Here is a 22,437-nt window from a genome sequence, read left to right on the forward strand (position 1 = left end):
ATTACTCTCCCCACCCCAAGGCCCTTTTAATCTTTCGAATACTTTTCGTGCTGAATGAAATTAGAGAAACCTGAATGCATATACTGTGAATAGATGCCATTGAGTTGGTAAATTGGAATTATAATAATTATAACGTAATTTTTCAAATACTTTTAAATTCCAAACATGATCGTTATTAACACGCATGAAGAAATTTTTCCACAGGAAAAAATTGTAGCCGAAAACACTTAGATTTTGGTATTTTTGATCCCTTCTTAATGAGATATCCTCTGATACCACTTCCTAAGGGCCAAGACCATTTTCACATTTACTCAGTACTACTATTACCCTTCAGCTATTCAATGAAACACTACACTTTTCTTTTTGAAACTAGCCACAACAAATGCTAGTGCTTAATTTATCACAATATCTCCGATTAGACAACACTTCTTGCCTTATGAGAAATTCAGCACTTAAACTCATGGTGAATGGAAGCTGCTCTTGGTAACTGCAAGTTCATGGCAAATAGACTCTAAGTTCCGCCTGGTGCTGAAACGGCGAAAAAGCTACGTATAGATAAATGTTGAGCATACTAGGAATATGACCCAGTTTACGAAATAGCTTCTTAGTCTGAAATGTGGCTTCTGCCAAAATAGAAAAAGCCATCCGAGGGCCCAACAAAGAAATAGAGATTTCGTCAGCCCTCCTAATGTTTCATTCCCCATTTTTCATGTAACCATACAAAATCTAATGAACTTCCTGCTTTGTCTCAACCTGGACCATAGGTATTAACGTATGGGAGGTGGTGTAGGGTGTAAGGGAAGATAGACTCTTTTGAAAAGATTCCTTAAGGAGGGAGGGATGACCCTCCATATAATGCTCTAAAAGGTTCTACTGCATCCATATGTACGCAATTTTGGTCTGCTAGAAATGGATTAGACTCGATGGTGATTAGACATATGAGTTTGAAAACATGTTCCTGGGCCTGAGCTGCAGGTATGGTTATATATTGATATCTTGGACGTCTCATAGATGTAATAGTTTGAATATTTCCAAATGAGCCATCAGCCATTTGTGGACTGAGAAGGAAAGGAGGTCAGAAACAAATCTTTGATATTTAAACATGCCAATCTGGTACTGAGCCTAAACTAGAAACCAAAGTATATTACTTCAGCATATGAACATACTTTTCTGTTAATGATAATAACATGAACGAATAGAATGGAGATGCTATTTATTAATAATGATCGATAAAATTAGGAACATAATACTCCTGTTTAGCAATATTTATTGCAACCATCGACTTGTTTTTGGTATTTAAAAGATACCTAAACAATAGATCAATCGTAGAAGTTGAATAGTTGATCAACTTGTATGCGCATTAAGAATAGTAGTGAAAAGACATTTTTCACCATTCAAGCGGTCTTTTTAAGCGTCACAAGTCAAGGGCGTCATAGTTGCCCCCTTAGAGGCAAGCTATTCAAGAACCAACTCTAGCCCATTCAAAAACGCGTTAAAAAAGGAACTAAAGGGATCAATAACTACCATTTGAAGCTAATCTAGGAATGGTAACTATTACTTCAACTAAGCAGGGCTTTGGAGTCGGTTATAAGTTATACCGACTCCGACTCCAGTCATTTTCACTATACCAACTCCAACTTTGACTCCGGTTCACGAAATTTTAAGCATAATTGCTCCAACTCCAGCTCGGACTTCGAGCTGTAATATTTCCCTTTTTGTAAAGGCCCCTTTTCTTCCCTATTCACAAAAAGTATATAGTTTTATCAAATTATTTTCTGAATATAATTTTAATGACCCTATTAATAGCTAATATTTATCTTATAAATTTTATATTTTGTATCTCCAGAATTACTGTACAGAGCAAAAAGGTATCTCTGTCAATCTATAAAGCATTTTTCTATTTTTCTGCATTTTATATGTAACGTGTTTGCAAATATTATATGTATATTTTTCAATTGTAATTCAAAATAATTGAATAAATTGTTTCTGTAGTAGTAGTGTAGTATTATGGTGCAAAAGAATCCTATTCACTAATTTGGCTACAATAGTCTAATCATTGTTTCTTGAAGTAGTATTTTTTGTGCTGCTATTTTTTTTCTTTTTGTTCTCCGCCATATTTTTGCATTAATGGTGGGCTAGAATAAATCTATGTATGTATATCTATAATATTAATTTTGTTTATTATTGCCACTTTTTAGCATTATTTAAGAGTGTTAGTAGTAGTGTTCAAGTTTTAAGACTATTTGGCTTGACTCCAGCCTTTGTGTGTTTCCATAACTCCAACTCGGACTTCAAAGGGTCTTACATCATTTCTGTTACTCCGACGCCATCAAAATTTATTATAACTCCGCTTCCGACTCCAAAACCTTGGAAAAAAGTTCGTTCCAAAACCACATTTGTGGAAATTTTTAAAGTAGGCCTGAAAACCCACAAAATAGTTTGAATCGATATCAAAACTGCACCATTTGAATCACGACAGCTAAAAAACCGGTTTAGGAAAATTACAGTCCTCCAACTGGAGCAACAAAGAAAATCTTTCATTGTTCTGCTACAATTAGTGGGGCGCTGAAACATCTCATAGAGATGTATCTAAGTGGCCATTTGAAAAGAAATTGCTATGTCAAATGCCTTTTGTAATTTACAAAAGGTAATGTTGAAATAAAATGAAATTTTTGACAAAAACTGCATCTTTGAAATACCCGAGTCACACTTGTGAGAACCTTGTTAACATTATATTATCATTAGAACTGGAAATAGGCCTTCGTATGCTGTCATTCCCTCACGGGGACATATATTTCAAAGCTTGTTAAACCTCCTCTCAGTTCCCCAAATTTGCATTGGCCATAAAACCCTTGAAAACTAACCAAAATAGTTCTAACTCATAAAAATAGATTGAAAGGAATTTCCATTCGGAGAATAAAGTGCATAGTTTATTCAGCTATGTAAACAGAATAGACAAACTAATTAATTGTTATAGGTTTCAATAAGATAAAGTGTATTGAAAGCCAAAGAGGCCATTTACACAAAAAAGCAAAAATAGTATGACTAAACAAAGTCAACTAAACCCACGCCACAATTCACGAATCAAACTTTATACGCCGAAATTGAACACCCTCGACTCAACACGAGGAAGTCAACACTGACAAAACGAGATTCAGATTAAGAGTATCCAATGGGTTTACTTGTGCCTGATAGTAAGCTGAAAGCATGAATTTAGGCATACCGGGGTAAATTTATCTATTTAAGGTTATTAATAAACTTGAGTCACGAACACCTTTGTGGAATATATAATTCGTGTGCTTTAATGCCAGTATTCTCATACAGCGACTTTGATGATTTTATTGGGAAGGACAATTGTTACAGAAAATAATAGTCAAAATGTGAGATGATGCATTGAAATCTATATTATTTTAGGCCATTTTGGAAATAAATCCAGGTAATGTTACTGGACTTATCTTATGTGCCAGTGCCCTGAAGAATCTTCGGAAACCAGAAGAAGCTATTATTAAACTAGAACATGCAGTTAAACTACAGCCAGAAAATCAAACTGCTTGGCAGGTAAACATTTCATATGAGGTTTTACATTTTTCTTAGTTTAGTATTTTCATTTGAATGTTTTCTTTGGCTGTATTTTATTACACTGACAAGAAAGACACAGGGTTAAAAATGTTTATTTTGTCATTTCAAAACTTCTCTAACTATTTTGAATTAATCTGATGTTTTTAAGAATTTGTGTTTTATCCTCGCATTGAACGAAAAGTAAGTAAGTAAGTATGACGGCACTAGATCCTTAAGGTCCAAACCGGCGGTGCTGATCTCTGTTTCGTGGCCATTCAGCCAGGAAATGCAATGGGGGGCTGGGGCAAGCCATTCTGTGCTTTCGCACACCCTTCGTGCTTACCTTCCCCAGATTTCTCCAGGTACCCATTTAGAGCTTGGTCGACTCTGGCTAAGCTAACAGTGTCACACTACTGACCCGCGTCCCAAACTTAGAAACTGGCCACGCCAGGGATCGAACCCGTGCCCCTTGGACAAAGAAATCTCAACCCAGCGCACGTCCACTTAGCCAGACGGCTCTTAACGAAAAGGCGAGAATAGGAGTCCAAATGTACTCTGACACCACCTAGTAAATAAATTTGGATCAGACTTTTTATTTATTATATTATTCCCCAATGTTTTGGTTTCAAGAATCCTTTATGTTACATACATATAGATGTACAACCGACAGAAAGTTTACGATAGAATAAGATATTCTAAAGATCTCCATGTTTAAGAAATTTAAAAGATTGAATAATTTAATATTCAGTATTGGAATTATTGGATATAATTAGAATATTGGGTGTTATTGAATTATTAAAATATTGCAATATGTTGGATATTAGCCTGTATTGAATGTGCTCCACAGATTTTTTGAATATTTGAAAAGTTTAAAGAAAAGAATAGAGAAAAGAACTTTTTTTTTAGATAAAAGAATAAAGAATAGAGAGAATATACAGTCACATTTCTTTGAAGTTCTTTCCATTTTTTTTTTTTTTTGACTTGGAATAGGAGTATAATGCCAGGATGGCCGAGTTGTTTTAAGGTGCCATGGAGAATAACAGGAAGACAAGGGACACGTCTTTCAACTTTTGAACCTGACTCTTAATTACGATGTAGATAAATTTTACTGCATGGATTGTTGCAAAACAAAATCTTTCCTGTGTGAAGCAACTAAGAAACCACATCACTGGAATAAAAATGTTGAGGATCTGCGGTATCAACGCTAATTCGTTTTTCGTTTTTCTTTTGTCTCTTGGAGGTTCATATATAGAAACTAGTAAGGACTACTTGGTTAATTTTCTTGTCTATGCATTTTTAGGGCCTGGCTTCACTTCTGCAAGGTAGCGAAGAACGTACAAATTTAGAAAAACTCGAAAATATTTACACGAATCTGATAAAAAACTTTAAGGAGTAAGTATATATTTATTCTGGTAAGTTGTGTAAAACTGGAAGTGAACATGCTGAAGGTTTAAAGTTATAACAAGGCTTGGTCCAGTCGTGGAACATAAGCCAGTAGAAGTTTATATTAGACAAATAGGGAGAATACCAGCGTTTGTAGGCTTATATTATATTCTGCAAAGTTGACTTGCTCAACTCTTTGCTATTCCTGCAAATACACATATCAGCCAATATTGTTATACAAGTTGTCAAGTCGATACAAGCATAATTGTCTGCCAAGCATAACCGTCAACCAATTGATGTTACACATAAATGTAACTTTGTGAAACGTTTTGATTTAGGACTATACATTTATCTGATCTAAACTATATATATAAAAAAAAACAATAAGAATTCTCCTTTAAAAAAATGGGTGAAAATGGCACAGGTCTACAACTTGTCTTGTGTTTTCAGGGAAACAAAGGCATATTGTCTGCTGGCTACATGGCTATCCTATTCTGTAACGATGTGCTGATCAGACTGGGGCTATTAAACAGTTCGTGGTAACGAAGCGAATTGGCTCATTAGTAACCGAAACTCTAAAAAATGTAATTTTGATATCACTAGATTCATTGAAAAATTAGCTTTTCATGCTGATTCCAATTATATATGATTCATTAAAATTAGTGATCCCCATCAAAAGCTATGAGCCTGAAAATATTTGCCTAATTTCCGAAAGAGGGGGAAACATCCCCAAAAAGTCGAGTAATAATCTCAATGAGAATCACGCCATCAGATTCAGCGTATCTAAGACCCCTATTGTAAAAGTTTTGAGCTCCCATCAGCAAAAATGTGGAATTGTGAATTTTTTGCCAAGAGAAAGATCACTGATGCGTGTTAATTTTTTTTTTCCCCCAAAGGTAATCGTTCCGAACCCATGGTCCTAGAATACCGGAATAGGGCTCATTTGAACTAAACTTAAAAGTTCTAGTGCCCCTTTTAAGGGATAAAAAAGATTGGGGGTGACTAGCCCCCCTCCCAAGTCCCTTTTTCTCCAAAGTCGTCCCCTTGAGAAAGGGCTGTAAATAATGAAATTTGCCCATTGTGTACTTATTATATTTGTTATTGGGAAGTAGACAGCTACGTTTCTTTTTTTTGGGGGGGGGGGGGTCTTTCATGGGGAAGATTATTTGTGGAGAAGAAAGTTTCCTGGGGTGAACTTAGAGAAGTTTCTTGGGGAGAAATTTCCAGGAGAAATTTTACCCTGGGGGAATTCGCTAAAATACCTATAGAAAATTCTTTTAATGTCTTACTTTCTCTTTGCCAAATCGATTTTACATGTGGTGATATTCCTGGGGAATTGTCTGGGGAAATTTTTTTAGTAGATTTAGAGTTTTCTGGAAGATTTTCGCGAGGGATATTTTTCGCGGGAGAAATTATTCATAGGAGAACTTTACGCAGGAACAAATTTCCGCTGAGGTGAAATTTCCTGGAAAAATTTTACACGGAAGGGAAGGGTTTCTTGCATGATTTGAAAAACTATCAGAAATAAAAGTATTTTTCAAATGAAAAAGACTTTGAGGTGGAATTGTCGACAAGAAATTTTCCAAGGGGAATTTTCAGCGAGAATAGAATTGTCCAAGGAGAATTTTTCGGGGGGGGGGGGATTATTTTACATAGGAGGAACTTTCCACCGAAGAATTTTTCATGGAGGGACGACATTATTCACGGAGGGAGAGACGGATTTCCTGGCATTATTTGAAAAACAATCAGGAATAAAAAAAAACGTTTTTTTTTTGCAACTGAAAGTAAGGAGCAACATTAAAACTTACAACGAACAGAAACTATTCCTCATATGTGGGGGGGGGGGGTGTTTGCCCCTTCCTCAAAACTTCGCTCTTTGCGCTAAAGTTTGACTTTTTATCTCAATTCTTTAAGGACGACTCCCGAAACACAAGGGCCGTTTAATTAGAACAAGAAGCTTTTTTAAAAGTACTAAAAAAAAGTTCAGTGTGAAGAGTGAAGGGTTAAGGATGAGACAACCATCCTCTTATACGGAATAATTTCTGTTCATTTTAAGGTTTAATGTTGCTCCTTACTTTCAGTTGAAATTTTTTTTTTTTTTGTATTTATTTGAGTTATTATTGTTTTTAATTTTTTGAAGTAGAGCCAAAGTTGTATTCGTTTGGGTTTTGCAATTTCTTTGTGAAACCGAAACGTATATGCAGATTTTGATGTGTTTTATTGTTCTGAAATTTGAATGGATAACTATTTTGTATTTAATATCTATTTTACCATGAATGTTCGATATTCGTGAATGTCGACATTCACCAGTTAGGGTCCGAAATACCTTTTTTTTTTTCTCCTTGGATTTAGTCAGCGTTCCCAGTCAACATTTTCAATTTAAAGCAAGATTTGATGATGATAGGTTAGGTTAGGTTTTTAACCCATTTCTAATGCTTATCACCTATTCTAACCTAACCTAAACTAACATAATCTAACCAAACCACACTTTTAAATTTTACCATCATAGCTTGCATAAGACTGAAAAAGTTGACTCTCAAAACTAATTGAATCCAAGCAGAGAAGAGGGAATCTCAGACATTCATCCGTAAATGTGGACATTAACCAGATTTTGGACATTCACGGTATCATCTGTAGTATAAAAGCGGTAGTAGAATTTCTCTTTAGGAAGTTCTCCAAAAGTGGGGTGTAGTTAGTTTCTTGGATGGCATAGTTAATTATTAACTATGCTATTTAATTATTAAGTTAATTATTAAAAAAAAATATTTAGAAAATAAATATAAGTTAATTATTAAAAAAACGCATTTACTCACAAAAACACAACCTGAGCGGTTTCTCATGGGAAAACATGGTGGTGATAATACGTTTTCGCATTAAGCTGCTAAAGAAAAGTCATAGACCATAATAATGTCGAAAATTTAACTAGAAGCTTTCATTTTTCAAAAGTTAGTAATCACGTTGCAAGAGGTGCTCAAGTCCTCTGTTTCAATTTTAACATTCAGAAACATGATTTTTTAGATTTTTTTTTTTACATAGCCTAACGCATATATTAAAGATGGGATGGTGCTAGAATAATTCTCGATTCCAATTCCAGTCCTTTTCCGACCTTGATGTCTCTATTCTGTAACCATTCCAGATTCAAAGAATACTTAGTTTTTTGTAGTACCGATAACAAATATAAGTTTTAGACAGTCATACTACCTATTCAATTTTGTATTCGAAGTATTTCTGATGTGGTAGATGTATTTGATGTGACAATGTATCAAAAATTACTTTTTTCGAGTTATAGGCTTAAAAACTTATAGCAGTCGATTGTATAAAGTTCGCTTTCATCAGTGGTATACTTAGGAAGACCACAAACAAAGGACTTAGACCCCTCTAAAAGGCTGCATTTTTTGCTACTTATTTTTAACATAATAAATTTAATTGTTTCTTGTGCTGAAATGGGCTGTGCCTCTTGTCTATATAAATATTTTATGATTTTTTTCATGTATTCAGCAACTGTAATTGATTCTGAGTGTAAATCAATTTTAACCCACTTATAAATTAGAATAAAATAGGGGCAGGGGGAACTCCTCCCTCAAAGATGCAAATTTACAGAATAGTTTGTCAAATTACTTTCCCTAGTCTTATAGCAAGATTTCCAGAATTCTCTTTTCTACCAGTTACGACCGACTCCCTGCTACCTACAGTTGGATCGAAATGACTCTGTAGATGTAAGTTGTCATAATATGTAACAGTTGCGCAAGTCTTGAGATTTTTGGAAAGCCTATCCTCGAAGTTTGTATGTGTGTGGCCAATCCCCAAATGCATAGGAAGTGCACACTTCGAGTGTACTTTCTACCTACTTCTTTGCATACTTATTTTTCCTTTGAAGGTTAAACGGAAAGCATAAGATTTGCTATTACAAATCTGAGGCTACAAAGATGGGTTCTTGTTTCGATCCGTTTCAGCGTACTTTCAGGGCTATTTGTGTAAAGTCTAAAGGTTTCTTAAGTCCAGTGTTTTTACTTGCTATTTCAGTATTATAAAAGAACCTTTTTGTCCATCTCTTAAAAAACACATAAATATGCCTCCCAACCTTTGAAGGTTGAGGATGCAGCCAAACCCATAGGCAAAACTTTTATACATGGGTAAGTAAATTCAAAAATACAAAATTAATTTTATGGTTGGAATGGCATTAGAGTATTACAAATTCTTTGAAATTTATCTCCCATTTTTAATTCTATCATTTAACAATTTATTACAATGTTTAACAGTTTATTGCTACAAACAAATTATTTCTAGCAAATTTATTTCTATGTAACTACAGATAAAATTTACTTTTATTCATTTCCTGCTGTTGCTTTTCTAGCCCCCAAAAAAGGAAAAAAAATAGTGACAGGGCCTTGTTATGCTAATTTCTCTACCTATGTAGGAGAATCACTTAAATTAGTAAGCTTGAACGTGTATCGAATTAATTTTAGGATAGATCCAACTAAATCTCAATAAGGATAGTTAGTCGGGTTAATTGGATCACTAATCTTCTTGCTCGATGAACGCAGTCTATAGTATATGGGAATCTGTTTCTTCCAATACAAAGCTTAATGGGTCTCAACCAAACAAAGAATTGTTTCGGGGTAGCTTTGGACGCTGATACCTCATCCGAAGTGTGAGCTTTCGAGCGTGCAGAGACTCGATTGGAGTAAAATTAAGGAATTTTAATCAAGATAACAGAGTGAGCTATATCCCAGTTCAGTGCTACTATGAGGGTAAATTCCTCCTATACCCCTCATCGTCATCATCGCTGGTTAGATCACTAGTAGTATTAACCCAAATGACGAAAGATGGTTTTAGATGGATGAAGTTAACGAACTTCCGCTTTCTTCAATCTAAAATAAAAATTAATTTGCTGTCATTACTTGTCCTGAAATTTCACTGCAAAAGGTTATGCATTCTCTGATGACAGCAAATTAGTATGGGGATCAATCCAAACTAATGAATAATCTTGATTAATGGCCAATTGCTCTGTGTTTTAGAAATATACAATTATAGCCAACCTGGGTATAACTTGATACAGCTGCTAAGTAATCTCTTGAAGGTAGGCCTGCCCTTCTTGTAACGTTGAAACGCTTTTTTTTAAGAACAAAACTTATAACTTACCTAAAAAGGTCCCAAATATGATTAAATTTGTATCAGTTTAAATGACATTCTTTTCTCTTTTAAATCAGGACATCCTTGCCTCTTTCAATTTCATTTTTTCGCGTAAATGAAAATAAAGGTCTAAGTGCAAATGTATAAAGTGCATTTTTTTTATGATTTTTGGAAACCAGTTTTTACTAAAGAAAAGCTTGTTGATAAGTCTATCTTATGTGTTTAGGGGTGAAATAAATGAGTGACCATTCTCCAAAAAGTTAATCTAAAAATATGCATTGATTCTATCCCCAATTTGGCTAACGCTTTTGTTTCTTAGAGACGAGTCGAAGGCTGGAGATTTTCTTGGAAGACTGTTGAAGGTTCAAATAAAACTAGAGAAATTTGCTGATGCCATACCAACTGCGTTGAAGAGGATACAATTGCTGGGAGAGAAGGAGAAACACGATAGCTTAAAAGAAACTTATAGATTGCTCTGTATGTCGTTGCTTGGACAAAAAGACTCGCAAAAAGAAAAAGAACTGGTAAGGCAATTGTTTCTTGGACTGCATGTTTGACCCCATTTTGTTATAGATCGTAACTAGAATTTTCTGAATTTGCGCGGGTGTGATTTTTTTTCTCTTTTTGTATGTTTCAACTGCTTGAAAAACCTGAAAAAAATCTCATAATTGGTCTGCCTTCGTTTGCTGCAGACAAAACAAAAGAAAATGGTAACTGGGAAAATCATTTCCAGTCTTTCCAGCTCACAACATCGTTCTTTTTCTTAGGGACAAGTTAGAAAAAAAGTGAACACCAGCCTATAGTAATCAATAATTAAAACTCCCTTTTTAAAACAAATGTCTAGTGAGAAAAAACTGTCGTGTAAATCTGATTCGCGAATGGTAACTTATTTTAGTTCGTCTTAATTATAAAAGTTTACTTTGGAAACACATGAAGTTTTCTAAAAAATCGCTTGAAACTCCTTGAAAACGCCTTAGGTTTAAAATAAAAGTGCGCCATTGGAGTCAATATATTCGGCAACCCTTATCCGGAGGTTTTCAGCCCTTCCCCTCACATTTTGAAAATCTGTGAAAATCATATTTTAGACTGTGCAGCATTGACATGTCCATTTTTCTTTCTTTTTCCTGCCGCTAGTGGGGCTCTGGACATTCATAAAGAGCTGTTTAAGCGCTTATTTTAAAGTTAATGCTCATATCTACGTCCGTTTTATAAAGTCATCTTAATAGCGTTAAAATTAGATGCAATTTTGAAGAAAAGCCGAAAGGTTTTACCTACTTGTGATTGCTACTTGAAAATGTTAAGAACGATAGATCCTTAAACTATGCCAATGAAAGCAAACTATTATGTACAAAACTTACGAATATATATAAAGTGCCAATTATGTAGGCTGACAACTTGAGCCAACGCTGACGGCTGACGCTGGTCCCAACATTAACAAACGAACTGAGTCGAAGAAAGCGGCAAATTGTCTTCGAAGTTGTCTTTTGTGGCCTCTTTCCATGAGCCAAACGGGCTTTCAGGTTAATTATAAAAATCGTAACGTCATTCCAAGTTGCAATTCTGTATATATATATATATATATATATATATATATATATATATATATATATATATATATATATATATATATATATATATATATATATATATATATATATATATATATATATATATATATATATATATATATATATATATATATATATATATATATATATATATATATATATATATATATATATATATATATATATATATATATATATATATATATATATATAGATATAGATAGATAGATAGATAGATATTTATTGCAATAAAAGCCGCTTTGGGCCATGGCAAAAAATGGAAAATCACACAAAATAATAACATGATTATAACACTCATAGCAAAGTATGGTAGCCTACATAACAATAACAATGTAAAATTAAAAAACATTACAAAAACATAATAAAGCACACGATACCATTAAACTAACATAAATAGATAGATTTATGTTACATCTATCAAGGGCCATGACTACGAGAATCACAAACAAGAAAACAACTTACACACATACAACAATACTTTCCACACTCACCCCACCCCTTTTTACAAAAATCTATCTCTATGTGACATACCCAATTTTATATACCTTTGCTATCATTCTTATTGTCCCATAATTTTTTGATCCCATTACTGAAACCAACCACTCACTTGTCCCCACATTAACAAAAAATTAATCTTTCCTTAGATCCTGTAATTCAGGACAAAGGGCCATGAAGTGAAGCAGATCCTCCCCATTTTCTCCGCACATAGGGCTTGAGTAAGGACCCTCCTTTACCCTTACCCTCCCTAAATATTTCCTCCTTTCTCCAAGTGCTAGAAAATTACCCATCCCTAATATATACCACTTAATTTCTTCACTATTTAAACCCGCTTTAAAATAATTATCATATCCCCAGACCTCCTTCCAGTGCCGGTAAATGCCGAGGGACACCGAGGCTGCGACTTCACACTGCCATTTCTGAATCTCCTGATCTTCAAGCACTCCCTTTACTAGTTTTGCTGCATTTCCTACTTCCAGCCCTATCCCCTTCCCTTCATTCCAAACACCTGATAACCCACAACTATTTAAGATTGATTTCACCTGGGAAGCCCATGAACATTTCCTTCTATCCTGCAACACCTCCAGATAAGCTGCATTTACTAACCTATTATTCTGTAAACCAATCACCTTTCCCCAGTATCCTATCATTCTAACCAATCTTTTTACCCTCAATGAAAACAATCCTAGATCACCCTTTAACGCCAGATTATTGAATTTCCCGCTAAGCCCTAAAAGTCTCCTGAAATGTCCTAAATCAATTCTCTCTATTTTTCCCCTTTTTCAAACCCCGAAACTTCCCCACCGTAACTCAATACTGGGCTTACCTTCGTCTCAAAAATTCTCTTCTGTAGCTTAATATCTGCCGGTCCTAGATGCCTAAGGGGACTCTTCAATAATGCCCATGAAGCCTTCTGACCCTTCCAACTCGCTATTTGCACCTGATCACTCCATTTCCCTGAACTCGTGAACTTACATCCCAAATAAATATAATCATTAACTTCCTTCATCTCTTTCCCTTTAAAATAAAACTTATTCTTTTCCCTTTCATCATTTCCAAAAACTAATATAACTGATTTTTCAATATTTACAACTTATTTTTTAATCTCCAGATAACTATCCAAAATCTCTAACATCTTTTGCAAATCTGGAGCCGATTTCGCAAGCAATACTATGTCATCTGCAAATAATAAACCAAACAGCTCCAGCGACATTCAATTTAACATAGAGACATTTCTATTTCTAAAATACTGTTCAATATCATTAATAAAAAGAGAAAACAAACGTTGTGAGAGAGTGCATCCCTGTTTGAGGCCTACATTACTTAAAACTGGCCTAGAATAAGAACTACCTACCTTCACTACTGGTTTAACCACCTCATACATTTTCATTATAACTTCTACTAACCTAATTGGCAATCCTAATTTCACCAACACCGCTTTCAACAAACTCCTTGAAACTTCGTCAAATGCTCCCCTAATGTCCAAAAACGCAGTATATAGCCTATTTTTCCTATGACTCGTATATTTACTAGCTAAAGCCTGTAAACAAAATATTTGATCAATTGTACTATAGTTTTCCCTAAACCCTGCCTGACATTCAATTAATATACCTTTATAATGCAACCATTTATCCATCCTACTAGAAAGGACTCTACAAAATAGCTTACTGATAGAACTTCCTAAACTTATCCCCCTATAGTTCTTGTGTAAGTTTCTTTCTCCTTTCTTAAATAATGGGATCATAATCGATATCTGCCAATTTTTTGGCCATAGAGGTGTACTTAGAATTGCCAAGAATATCAATGCAAGCACTGGCAGTATCCACGCTCTTGACCATTTCAGCAGCTTAGTTGGTACTCCGTCGATGCCCGGAGCTCAATTCCCTCTCATGCTTTTCAAGGCGTGCCATATTTCCTCTTGTCCAACCGGTTCCAGTAGTTTAGCGTCCTCTGAATCCAACTCAAAATCGGCTGTTTCTTCTAAACTATTCATCTCCTCATCTGCTCTCTCTTCGTCCTCTTCGGTGTATATCTCTTTATATTTTTGTTCTAAGTATTCTGGCCAGGTATCGGCGTGAGGGACTGAATCAGTCAACTTTCTATTTTCTGTTGATTTCCTAATTAACTTCCAGAACTCCGTTGTATCATTCACGCTAAATTTCTCCAGTATTTTTTGGCTCTCTTCCTCTTCAGAACGTCTCTTCTTCAACTTAAGTAGCCTTTTAAATCCCCATCGCTTGTCCCTAAAAACCTGCAAATTATTTTCCAGATCAACTGTACTACTAGCCTTAAGCAATCTAAAAGCTACTAAAACCTCCTTCTTCTTTTCCTCACAATCCTTATAAAAAAAACTCATCAAACCAATACTTCTACCATTTTTTCTCCTGCATGCCACCTTAGTTCCAATCTTATACAAAAACCCCGACAAAAAATCAACAGAACCTGCTATATCCCCTTTCCTTGCCATATGCTCACTCTTCTGAATAAATGAATCCAGCTCTCTATCTTCAACTAGTACCTTTTTCAACTTCTCCTCACTATCATTATGAAACCTTAAACCTTCCCTCCAATCAAGCTCATTACCCATCTTTCCCTTAGCCCCAAACTTCTTTTTCCGGCTCTCAGCCCATCCTCCCCCTCCTAATTCAACCCTAATAGGTACTTGATCCGACCCAGCAAGCGCCATCACCTCAAAATCCACACAACAAGAAAGAAGCCCCAGACTAACAACCCCATAATCTATAACACTTGGAGATCTACCCGAAAAACATGTAAAATCCCCCACTCCTTTATCCTTCCCTGTCCTCCCATTCAAAATAACCAAATTCTGCTTACCACAAAAATCCAATAATTTTTTCCCCCAATTATTCTTTCTCCAATGACCGTCCTTACTCGTCCTCCTCCTAACCGACGGCTCAATCATATCAACTCCCTTAGTTTTTCCTAGTTCGAGACCCACCTCCTCCTCACAGGCTCCTTCATCCTCCCCTGTATATCCGTTAAAATCCCCTAGAAAAATAAAATAATCGGACGGAAACTGTTCTGAAAAACGATCCATATCATTTTCTAATATCTCCCATGTATCCTCATCACTAAAAGTGCTAGGTTCCGGCGGTAAATACACTGAACAAAAGATAAACGAGTTACTACCTAAAGGTACTCGCACCCATACTAGATTACATGAAACACTTTTCAACCGAGATAAATTTCGCCATCTATTCGTTATCAATAATGCCACTCCTCCATAAGTTCTACCATTCTGCGATTGCTTTCTTTGTGATCCAAAATAAGAAAAACCTTCTATTCTCTCCTCTTTTTCCAGCCACGTTTCTACTAATGATACAACTGAAAAATCACAACATTTAAGAAGACACTCTAATTTAAGATACGAAAAACCCTGAACATTCCAATGCGCTAAACGACACTCGTAAATTGCACAATGGCCCTGTTTATCCTATCCACTATTTGAGCCAATGGGTTGTGACGAGTTAAATAGCCACCTAGGCTCCATTTTATTAGGGTCGTCAGCTCTAACCGACTTGCTCTTCTGTTTTAGGTGGTCATCTGGGCTAATAATTTGTTGGCTATTACGTTTGGGAGCCCCCACAGGCCCGACAAAAGTTGATATGGAGCCTTTTTTAATAACAGGAGTTTCACTGTTCACCCCATTTATTTCGTTATCACTACTAAGCTCCTCTACTACACTAAAGAAAGATTGAATTGAGGATGAAGATCCAGAACGTGATCTTGAATTGCAAGGTTCTTCCAGGTTAAACCGATTATTTTCAGAAACAAAACTCTTTACTAAACTTTTTTGTGGCACTGATAAGGACCCAGGTACACGGAGAAACTTTGGCCGAAAAATTTCCTTAAAATGGGTCATGGTACTCGCTGATGACTCTATATTAGGGGAATTCGTAACCTCAACTACAGACTGCTTATCAAAGCTATACGTAAAACACTGTTGACCAATATATTACTTTGTCCCTCTTAGTCTTGCTTCTCTATTCTCTCCTCTAGCCCGTTCAAGAAAAGGCTTTAGGTGGTTAGACGAATAGACAATTCACGCTTTGTATTATCGGGACTAACACCAAGACCCGCCCTTTTCAGGTGCGCACTTGAACGCAATATAGTATCACGAATGTAACCACTTGTAAACTTAACCAGCACCGGTCGCGTGCCTTGTTTAGCGTTTAGCCGAAAAATGTCTCTAATGTCCATCATTTTCAGCCCTAAATTTGGCACATGTAAGTTGAGTGCTCTCATTACATCTTCTCCTAACGAAGAACCTTTGTTTGTAGGATCGAAATTATACAGGACCAAATTACACTTTTTAGACTCATTTTCTAGTCTTTGCAATTTTACGTTAGTAGCCGACATTTCAGCTTGCAAACTTAGGTAATCTTTCTTCAATTGTGACGTATCCTCCGAGAACTTGTCTACTGTCGAATCAATTCGTGACAAAATAGCAGATAGGTCGTTTCTCAGTTCTTGAACCTGCGATGAAATTATTTCTATTCCGTTCAATTTTTGATTAATTTCTTGTAGAGTTTCAGAAAAATTAACAGAAGTCATAATTAATCCGGAAGTATAGTTATAATAATTAGAAAGATTACTTATCTTTCTTTGAGGGCCGAGCCTCACAAATGCATCCGAGTGACTATTCCAGTGCCTGTAATTATTCACACAAAATTTCTGCTTAACATAGCAAGTCTTATAAAGTAAGATTTCCACTTAACATGACAATTCTTGTCAATGGGAACTGGTTTTTCAAGTTATTTCACAGCCTGTGTACTTAGATGTAAGCGGAATGAATGCTGATGAATGCTGCTATATATATGAATGAATGCTGATATATATGCAATGAATGCTGATATATATATATATATATATATATATATATATATATATATATATATATATATATATATATATATATATATATATATACAGAATTGAATATATATATATATATACAGAATATATATATATATATATATATATATATATATATATATATATATATATATATATATATATATATATATATATATATATATATATATATATATATATATATATATATATATATATATATATATATATATATATATATATATATATATATATATATATATATATATATATATATATATATATATAATTTTATTAGCTATACTAGCTACTATCAAATAGTAGTATTAGCTACTATTGAATAAATTTTTATTTCTTGTGTTTTAAAATTTTTGGTTCGGTGGAGGAAGATGGCACGCTAATATAGATTTAATGTCAGGTTTAATCTAATGTTTTTCCAACAGTTCCATCTATGTTGTGACTTCTGTTTTCCTAGCATGGCTGTTTTAGCAAGTAGTTTTCCTAATTAAGGCACCTTGTATACATAGACACGTTGCATAATCCCACTGGAACCCTGTATTCGTTAGTGGTAATATTATGTCATATGTACTTCTTTATGGATTTTACTGAGCATCAAAATTAGCAATTGACTTCCCAGATTCTGTCCCAACTTTAGGTCAAATTTACCGGATCCGGTACTAAAGGATCGACTGTACTCTGGTTGAATAATATCTTTTTGTAGTAGTGCTAATATAATTTCCCTTTCTAGATGCACAAAAGTTTCATGGCTGGTGAGTGCATAGTCGACCCTTCAATCCGTTCATCTTATTGTAAGGTCCTTGAGAAGAATCATATGTGGTATGAACTCCACGAATTATTGTTGATTGACACAGAAGATGTTTCATGGAAGAGCATGTATATTTGTCGATTGTTTCTAGAAGACGCTGCCTGGAATCTTAGTTTGCAATTAGATGAAAAGGTATGTAGTTCGGTACTTCTACGTCATCCTCTGATTGAGAAAGCATTTTAGTCCGTACAAAAGAAAATGGAAGAAATGTATGTTTCCTCCGAAAATCCATGTAAATTCCATGGAAATCCACGTCATGCCTTGAAAAAATATATGCTTTCATGGATTTATCCATGGCATGTGGCAATAGCAAGAACCGTAGTAAATTACGAACCACGTTGCCATTATTCTGGCCCAAGGCCCTCTCTAAAGTATTGATATATCACATACAAGAAAAATATTAGCTGTAAGTAAGGAGCGACTACTTACAGCTCCTGAGCAAGTATTTAAAACTTGACGTTTATTAGGGGCTGCTGCCTTCTTTTTTTTACACCCAATTTGACAGCTTCCTAGTTTTTCTCATAGTTATTTTTTTGTCTCCTACTTTTATAGCTTGACTCTCATATCCTTCTTTAGCTTCTAAGTTTCTTCCTTCGATTTTGTGACACTGCTCCAGCTGTTATTTATTTCCCTGTTGATCTAGAGACAGTTTCTTCTTTCTTACAACTATGAAATATTTCTAATTATCAAAAAGAGTCCCAAACTACTAAACCGTTGGCATATATCACGTGGATTTTTAGGGAATTTTTGAAAATTGTACTTAGAATTAGACACTTTTAAATCGATTGGCTGTCTCAGAATTTTCGGTCGATAGACACTTCGTCCTCCATGGGAAAAATTCACAATTTCGTGCCACAAAATTGCAGAAAACACCACTTCCGTGGCACAATCTTTTTGACCACTTAAAAAGGGCGGTAGAACCTTTAATTTCCGTTCCAATGAGCTCTCTCCCACTCTTATTTGACCCTTTGATTCGACAGGATTAACTGTAGGAAAAAAACAATAATAAAAAACAAATAAACACGCATCCTTGGCATTTCTTTTTGCAATAAATGTGAAATTCCATATTTTTATATATAAGAGCTCTATAATAGGGTTCTCCGATGTGCGAAATTCAATTGTATGATTTTCATCAAGATTAATTGCCTTTTTCGGGGTATTTCCCTCCTTTTTAGGAAATCAGGAAAATTGTATCAGTTTTGTAGCTCTTGATTTTCAACTTAACTTTCATTTCCACTTAACGAATTCCATATATTTGGAATCAGTATAAAAATCCAAGTCTTTGGATGTATTTATTGTTACCAAAATTTATATTTTGGAGTTTCGGTACTATACCGGAGTCGCTCCCTACTTTGATTTTGTGCCCCCCAATTCTTTTTAAATTTATGCTAAGCTTTTCGTTTGATCAACATTACCGTTTCTGTGTTTTTACGAGTTTTGGATTTTTCTTTGTTTACATGTTTTTCATGCTTAGAATCCTTGTGTGCCATATCATTTTGTATGTTTCTAACACAAATGAAAGACTTTTCTGTTTTTTTCCGTGATAATCCTATATGGGGCAATTTTTATTTGCGTTCAGTTTTAATGTCACTGCTTTCAGAAAAAGATAAAAATCATAGGAGGGATTAAAGGAATCTTTGCCCTTTATTGAAAACATGTATTTTTTTTTTACATAAAAGCCACGTCCTTCTTTATTTTTAACTTCTCTTTAACCATGTGTAACTTCGATACGATTACCCCTCGAAGAAAATCATCCGTGATCTTTCTTCTGGATTTTTTTTTTCAAAATTTTACATTTTTGTAGATAAGAGCTGGAAACCTCTACAACAGGGTTTTCTGTATATGCTGAATCTAATGTTGTGATTTTCATCGAGATCACTTGCTACTTTTGGGGGGACTTCCACCTTCTTTTGAAAATGAAGCAAATTGTCTCAGGCTCATAGCTTTTGACTTGTAATTTTAAACTTAGTGAATTTTATATATGTGGAATTTGCATAAAAATGCTGTTCCTTTGATTCATTTTTTTTTACAGTTTAGGTAAATATTGACCCGAGCTGCTCCTTTCTTACAGTTCTTTACCACGAACATCATAATATCAAATATAATAATACATCCTTAATCAACAATTAATTCAGAATAGCAGATATGGGAATCTTACCGGGAGAAGGCGGATTGAAGGTCGAGTCGCTCTGTACTAAGGAAAATTATTTGCAATGCCATATCTCTGTTTGCATTTGTAGTGAACAGGAAGGGGACTATTAATTATATGAACTGAAAATCTAGGGAAGTTTCGGCCTGCAATAGGATAGAAGCCATTCTGCCCCTCTCTTTCCCCTCTAGACCCCCTGAATATCTATGTACCTTAATCCACTGTTTTATTGAGATGACCATTTTCTGTCAGGCGGTTGTACATGAGCCTTTGTGAAGGTCCTGTCCTTGCATGGTACCTGTTTTTACATCGTACAAAAGAAAAAAAGTATCGGCTTTATCTTGGCTGGAACCTAGTAAAGAACGATATTATTGTCGATTATGCTGCAGCCTCAGTTTTCTCTGATTCTCTTATGTGCGAATGATGCTGTAACCTCCATTTTCTCTAATGAGTGTACGTCAGCATCAGCTTCTTCGGCTGTGATCAAGTTGCTTTCGGGTATAAAAGCGCCAATGACGCAGTAGGCTTTAGACTTTTACTGTTAGAGGAAGGGACAGTAGCCAAACTCTAGTTTGTAGTGCTTTTTGTTCGTTTTAAGCTGGAGTTTTACTCGTTTTAAGATTTATTTATTCATTTACATTAATATCTGTTGTATGTTTTTTGCTATCATTGTTTATTTAGTTTCTGTTCGTTTTGGGTTTCATTTAATGTTTACTAGGAATTTCAGGTCGTTTTGAGTTTGAATTATATAGGAATTTATTTTTACTGACCTCAAGTTTAATATTGCCTTTACTTTTCTTTGAAAAACTTCTTTTTCGTATTTTTTTTTAATCAATTTCTGTTCGATTTTGATTGCCAGGTATTTAGTTAACTCTAACCTATAGTTTAGGGGGTAGAGATTTACATAATTCATCTCATTTCCAGAGAAGTACCTCTGGGAAAAACAAATATACCTTTCTTTGAAAAACTGCCTTTTCGGAAGTTTTTTTTTTAAATTAATTTTTGTTCTTTTTTGATTGCCAGAGTTTTAGTTTTGGTTAATATAATGAATATTTCTCCTCCTTTTCATGACTAGCGTAAGAATTAATATATCCAATTCTAATTTAGCAGTTCTAACCAGTGGATTTGGGTTTATTTCAACACCACCTTAACATTCCCCGAAAGTTTCAACTAAATGCCATTAGCCGTTTCTGGGACATTCCAAATACGCCCTGCTGACAACCTAGATGCACACAGTACCTTTTGATTGTATGTTCTGACCCTTACCCGTTCCTAAGATATTGCAGATATACTCTGTTGGTAACATGGATGCGCGCTTAATATCTTTTTATTTAGTTTAAAATCCCCTCAAATATACCTTGAAGGTTCAAGCACTGTTCAACATACCCTGAAAGTTTCCACTTAATGCCCTCAGCCATTCTTGACATATTGCTGATGCGCCCTTTTAACAATCAGCATGCACATAATGTATTAGTCACAAGTAAATGTAGTACCAGTTTCAAGCAGCCACAGTCACAAATGTAGGTTGTCGCAGTAGGAAGTAGTCACTATTGAAGTCGCAACTAGTCGCAATTTGTAGCTGCAGTAGTAGTAGTGGCCCTGAAAGTTTCAAGTTAATACCCTTACCTGTTTCTAAAATATTGCAGATTTGCGTTTTGATAACGTGGATGTAGATAGTTTGTTTTATTTAGCTCACCATACCCCCCCCCACCATTCCGCAAAATGTTGTCTCAATACTATTAATCTTTTCGGACGCACCCATGATCAAATCCCCCCCCCCCCTCCCTTTCTCAATGATAAATGCTACATGTTAAAAATGGGCAAATTGAATAATTTCAAATCCTTGCCCCGGGGGCTGTGGAGGCCTTGGATTTCCAATCAAATGAGCCTCCTCCCAAGTTTTATACGGCCACCCCTTCCATAAAAACCAGATATCCCCTGGGGCATGACTTACAACCTTTTCTCTGGGCTGTAGGGGTTGTGGCAACTCCGGAGGTATTGCTGTATGACATTTGGACTATTTAAAAAAAATAGCGGTTGTTGAATTGTGGGAGAAATTTCATTCAAACAGTAATTGTGTTATCTACCATTGTTTTTAAGAGTCAAAATTGATCGGAGGGTAACTGGTCATATGACATCGTTTCAAAATGTTGTCAGGGCTACATCAGTAACTGTAACCTACTAAAGAACGAACTCCAGTCCATTGTAACCAACAACTTTAAAAAAAGACAAGTTTCTAAAAAAACTGTCATCTGGGGAGGACTCGCTGTTTTAATCTGGTTTAGGGATGATAACTGCTATTTCGACTAATTTTATTAGTAAAAGTTTCAAACTATTGCATCATCTACGGGATGTTTAACGCTTTTGATGGTTCTGGGATTCAACCTGGAAAGTCTTCAATCGAGGTATTGTTGCAGAATAGCAAA

At 35.0% G+C, this 22,437-nt stretch overlaps 1 protein-coding gene across 2 annotated transcripts in view; it reads left to right on the plus strand.

The window, feature by feature from the left end:
* LOC148955426 (tetratricopeptide repeat protein 37-like) overlaps nucleotides 1-22,437 on the plus strand; it is a 105,454-nt gene that overhangs the window by 14,597 nt on the left and 68,420 nt on the right. For both annotated transcript variants that reach the window (XM_089108188.1, XM_089108187.1), the window contains exons 3-6: nucleotides 3,415-3,558; nucleotides 4,859-4,950; nucleotides 10,394-10,598; nucleotides 17,785-17,994. In XM_089108188.1, the coding sequence (XP_088964314.1) occupies nucleotides 3,415-3,558; nucleotides 4,859-4,950; nucleotides 10,394-10,598; nucleotides 17,785-17,994 (651 nt within the window). The remainder of the gene's footprint in view (nucleotides 1-3,414; nucleotides 3,559-4,858; nucleotides 4,951-10,393; nucleotides 10,599-17,784; nucleotides 17,995-22,437) is intronic.

The sequence above is a fragment of the Artemia sp. Qi Xiang Cuo genome, chromosome 2 (assembly GCF_049724085.1).
Source record: "Artemia sp. Qi Xiang Cuo chromosome 2, ASM4972408v1, whole genome shotgun sequence".
NCBI classification, from domain to species: domain Eukaryota; kingdom Metazoa; phylum Arthropoda; class Branchiopoda; order Anostraca; family Artemiidae; genus Artemia; species Artemia sp. Qi Xiang Cuo.